The sequence below is a fragment of the Egretta garzetta genome, unplaced genomic scaffold, assembly GCF_000687185.1.
Source record: "Egretta garzetta isolate BGI_Z169 unplaced genomic scaffold, ASM68718v1 scaffold93, whole genome shotgun sequence".
Classification (NCBI taxonomy): domain Eukaryota; kingdom Metazoa; phylum Chordata; class Aves; order Pelecaniformes; family Ardeidae; genus Egretta; species Egretta garzetta.
The window spans coordinates 47,130-51,114 of record NW_009259034.1 but is presented as its reverse complement, the minus strand read 5'-3'; the positions used below and the strand labels follow the sequence as shown (position 1 = coordinate 51,114).

Below are 3,985 nucleotides of genomic sequence, written 5' to 3'. Positions count from 1 at the left end.
CACCACACAAACTGAAGGGTGACAGGGGTGGTTTGGACGCTAGCAGCGAGGCTGGAGCTTTCCCCAAACAGCATGCAAGAGGGAGAGCGTGCAGCCGTGATGCCAGGGGGATGGGAACCATCCCATGCCGAGCCACCCCTGAGCTGAGGTTCAGCACGCACCTTGGCACTCTCCATTTCCCAAAGCGCTCTGCAGCCGACAGCTTTCTCCAAGCATAAGAATCATGCTACACTGACACATAGGCACCCACGCAGCCCGATGGCTTAGCACACCAAGTAACATGGGAATAGAATCATCGTAGAATGTTTTGGGCTGGAAGGGACCCCTAGAGGTCATCTAGTCCAACCCCCCTGCAGGGAGCAGGGACACTGCTAACTAGATCAGGTTGCTCAGAGCCCCATCCAACCTGTCCTTGAATGTTTCCAGGGATGGGGCCTCCACTACCGCTCTGGGCAACCTGTTCCAGTGTTTTACCACCCTCAGGGCATAAAGCTTTCCAGTCTTCCTCAAAACACACGAAGCCAAAGAACCACCTACAAAAACATCAGCTCCATAGCTGCCTCTTTGGGCTCATACAGCCTATAAACTGGGGAACTGTAGGAAAGGTGGATTTGCCTTCTGTGGCCAGCAGCCCCTTGAGACGCTTCGCATGGGCATCGATGCTCAGGAGCAGCATCTCAGGCAGCTGAGCAAACACCCCCAAGAAACAGGGGGCTGTGGTTGTTGCGACTCCTATCTAACTTGCCACACTTTGCTCTACAGCATATAAAGGAAAACAAATCTTGAAGAGGTGTCAGTCTTTGCCACAGAGGAACAACAATCCTCACCAACTCGAAAGATCAGATCACCCACTAGGAAAGAATTTCAATTGCCAGGAACATAACCTTTCAGACAGAGCAATACCCCTTTCTGCACTCAGTCCTGCCTGCCCCACTGAGCCAGAAAACATGCTGGCTCGGGTAGCCCCCATCCCCAAGAACTCCATTTTAATTTCATCTTTGCCCATATTCACTCCCTAAAGCCAAGAAGCTTTTTTTTTTTCCCCTTAAACAAACAACTGCAGCTCTGCCCAAGAGGGGAAGACAATGCTAAATCACAATCCCTCCCTCCGCCCTTTGTTACTCAGACAGAAACAGCCTCTTAAACTCCACATAACATAAGGGAGATTGAAAAGGAAAAGGAGCTGAACTCCAATTTAGCGTGAGTCATCTCTCTGATTCACACTTCTTTCTCCTCCAAAGCAGGTTTCCAGTGCAGACGACCTGCAAAAAAAGCCCTCCCGCTTCAGCAAGGTATTTCTCAAACCCCAAAAAGCAAGCAATTCTCAGTTCTAGAAGCTATCACAGAGTTTAAGGGTTGGGTTTTTTTCCCATAAAATTACATGTAATGCATTTAGGAGCTTAACCTCACACAGCCATCATTTCTTAATACCTCAGGTTATAACAAATACGTATATCCACTAGTAAAGCAGATGATGTTGGAGGTCAGAGGACAAAAGCAATAAGCTGGACTTCACCTGACCTAGGTAGACACAGGACATATCCCAGGGCAGGGAGCAGAGGACAGCAGTGATACTTCCCCTATCACCAGCACCCTGCAGTTCAGGTCTGCACACACTCCAACCCTCCCACCCAGTCCACAGCCACCTCCGTGGACTCCACGACCCATGGGACACCTCGCTGCTTTGAGCATTTGCTTCATCCTACCTCTGCCACGCTGATCTGCTCCTCTTCCCTTTCCTTCCCACGGTGTCAGGCAGGAAAAGCCCACAGGCTGAGCGCGGAGGAGAGGGAGCGGCTGCTGCCGAACCTGAGAGCCGTGGGGTGGAACGAGGTGGAAGGCAGAGACGCCATCTTCAAAGAGTTCCACTTCAAGGACTTCAACCGGGTATGAGCATCGGTGGTACAGAGCTTTACAATGCGGGAGACCTGGTCTGCAGAGCAAAGAGTCCCACCTGCAAGGCTCAGCCAAAGAAACCCCTCCGTGTTTCTTCCTGAAATGTAATTGCTGAGCAAGATAACCTGCCCAAGACACCGAAGCGCTCAACCCAGCACACGGTTTGTCTGGGAAAAGCTTCCCAAAAAGAGCCCATAGAAAACCCCAACAAAGATACAGAACATCCTAGGCCCTGCTTTTGGTTGGGTTATCTAGAAACATGTGGTGTAAAATTAATAGCAAGGAGATTAAAAACAATGTATCATAGGGTAAGCAGTTCAGAGCTAACTTTTCTCCTTATTCCACTGCGCAGGCCTTTGGCTTCATGACCAGAGTGGCTCTACAGGCAGAAAAACTGGATCACCACCCCGAATGGTTCAACGTGTACAATAAGGTAAGAAAGAGGGGGGCAACCTGAGCTCTTCAGGGAAACACATCCCTTTTGTGAGGCATAAACCAGCAACAGCAAGCGCTGTTCAGATCAGCGGGACCCTGATCTGATGACCCTGACCCCCTTCCTCAGATGCCATTCCCTCGGCATATCACAGCCAGCCCACAGCTATCACCTACAGATCCTTTCCTCCTTTTTTTCCACCTGTCCAGCTGAGCAGTAGCTACCAGTAGGCCAGCACCAGGGTCGCTTTTTAATATCAGTATCAGAAGTAGCACCAAGGGGAAAAGCTTCTGAAGAAAGAGAGGGTTGAAAAGTGGGCACAGCTGGGTGCTGTGACCAAGGCAGGGGTGGCAGTGACAGCTTGTGGCCAGGAGGAGCTGTAGAAAGGAGAAAAACAGGCAAAATGCCAGACCACCTCTCCCACCCCGGGAAATTTTCCTAACAAGTCTGGACAAAGCAATAGCGCTACCTGCCTCATCAGATGCGAACCGGCTGCAGCACTGGGGGAAACTGCTCCTGCTCTTTCTGCCAGCAACACTTGGTCCGTCTGTCTGTCTGGTTTAGGTTCACATCACCTTGAGCACCCACGAGTGTGGAGGCTTATCGGAGCGAGACATCAACTTGGCCGGCTTCATCGAGCAGGTTGCAGCTTCTCTCTCCTGACTAGAGAGAGACACGTGAAGCCAAAAATCACCTCTGCCTCTGCCACAACCCGCATCTCGCCTGGATGGCTGCACCTAGAGCCCTCTCCCCCTTCCAAGCCACCTCCTGGATCCAGACTGCCCACTGCCATGCCAAACTCCCCGCCACGGATGGATGGAGGCACTTCTTGCGCACCATGCGGATACCCATCTCTGATCTTGCTGTTCCCATTCTTAAAACCCTTCACACTACCAGTCCACAAACCGCTGAGCCTCTCAGGCTTTCAGCAGCCGTGCCCGTTTACCAGGAGTCATGTTACACAATTGCACCAGTAAATCCTCCCAGAGCCTGACCCCATCCAGCCAGTGTGTTACTGCTTTTTACCCCCCACGCTTTCCACCTAAAACACGGTACCTGAACCCTCTGGTTTCTCTCTAACATACCAGCAACTGTGATGTGCAATTTGGTTATTCCTGTAGCCTCTCCCAGCAGGGACATGATCTCGCCCCTTATCGTAACCACCCTTGAGCAGGATACCAACTGAAAATGTTTACAATAAAGGTCTTGGTTAACCTGATGTCAGTTTGGAAGGACGCCTCACTGTCAAAATTACACCACCAGGTTTTCCCAAGGCAGGTACTGATTGCTCTCAAGAAGGTGATTTACCATGGAAAAGCTTCCTGACGAAGCAACGCAGAGAAATGGCACGTGCCTTCGCAGGCCTGCACCTCAAAGTGAACGGGGCCTGAAAGAGAATGAGATTATCAACACCAGAGCAGATTAGATAAAAAAACTAAGCTTGTGCTCAAATCAGAAACATACCACAGCCAAGGCACGAACACGGGGAAGGCACAACCAAAAGCAGTACAAGCAATGGGCTAGAGGCTTCTGACAGTGGGATACCTCCCAAAAGGGGCTGTCGGTGGACCTGCTGGTGTAAGATCTTCACTCCAGCAACACAATGATCTCAGCATTCAGGGAGCCTGCAGCCAAATTGCTGCGTTTTCGGTACAA

At 50.9% G+C, this 3,985-nt stretch overlaps 1 protein-coding gene across 1 annotated transcript in view; it reads left to right on the top strand.

The window, feature by feature from the left end:
* PCBD1 (pterin-4 alpha-carbinolamine dehydratase 1) overlaps positions 1–2,992 on the top strand; it is a 65,378-nt gene extending 62,386 nt beyond the window's left edge. The window contains exons 2-4 of the mRNA XM_009634811.1: positions 1,760–1,887; positions 2,249–2,329; positions 2,894–2,992. Coding sequence (XP_009633106.1) covers positions 1,760–1,887; positions 2,249–2,329; positions 2,894–2,992 — 308 coding nt within the window. The remainder of the gene's footprint in view (positions 1–1,759; positions 1,888–2,248; positions 2,330–2,893) is intronic.
* The last annotated feature ends 993 nt before the right edge of the window (positions 2,993–3,985 follow it).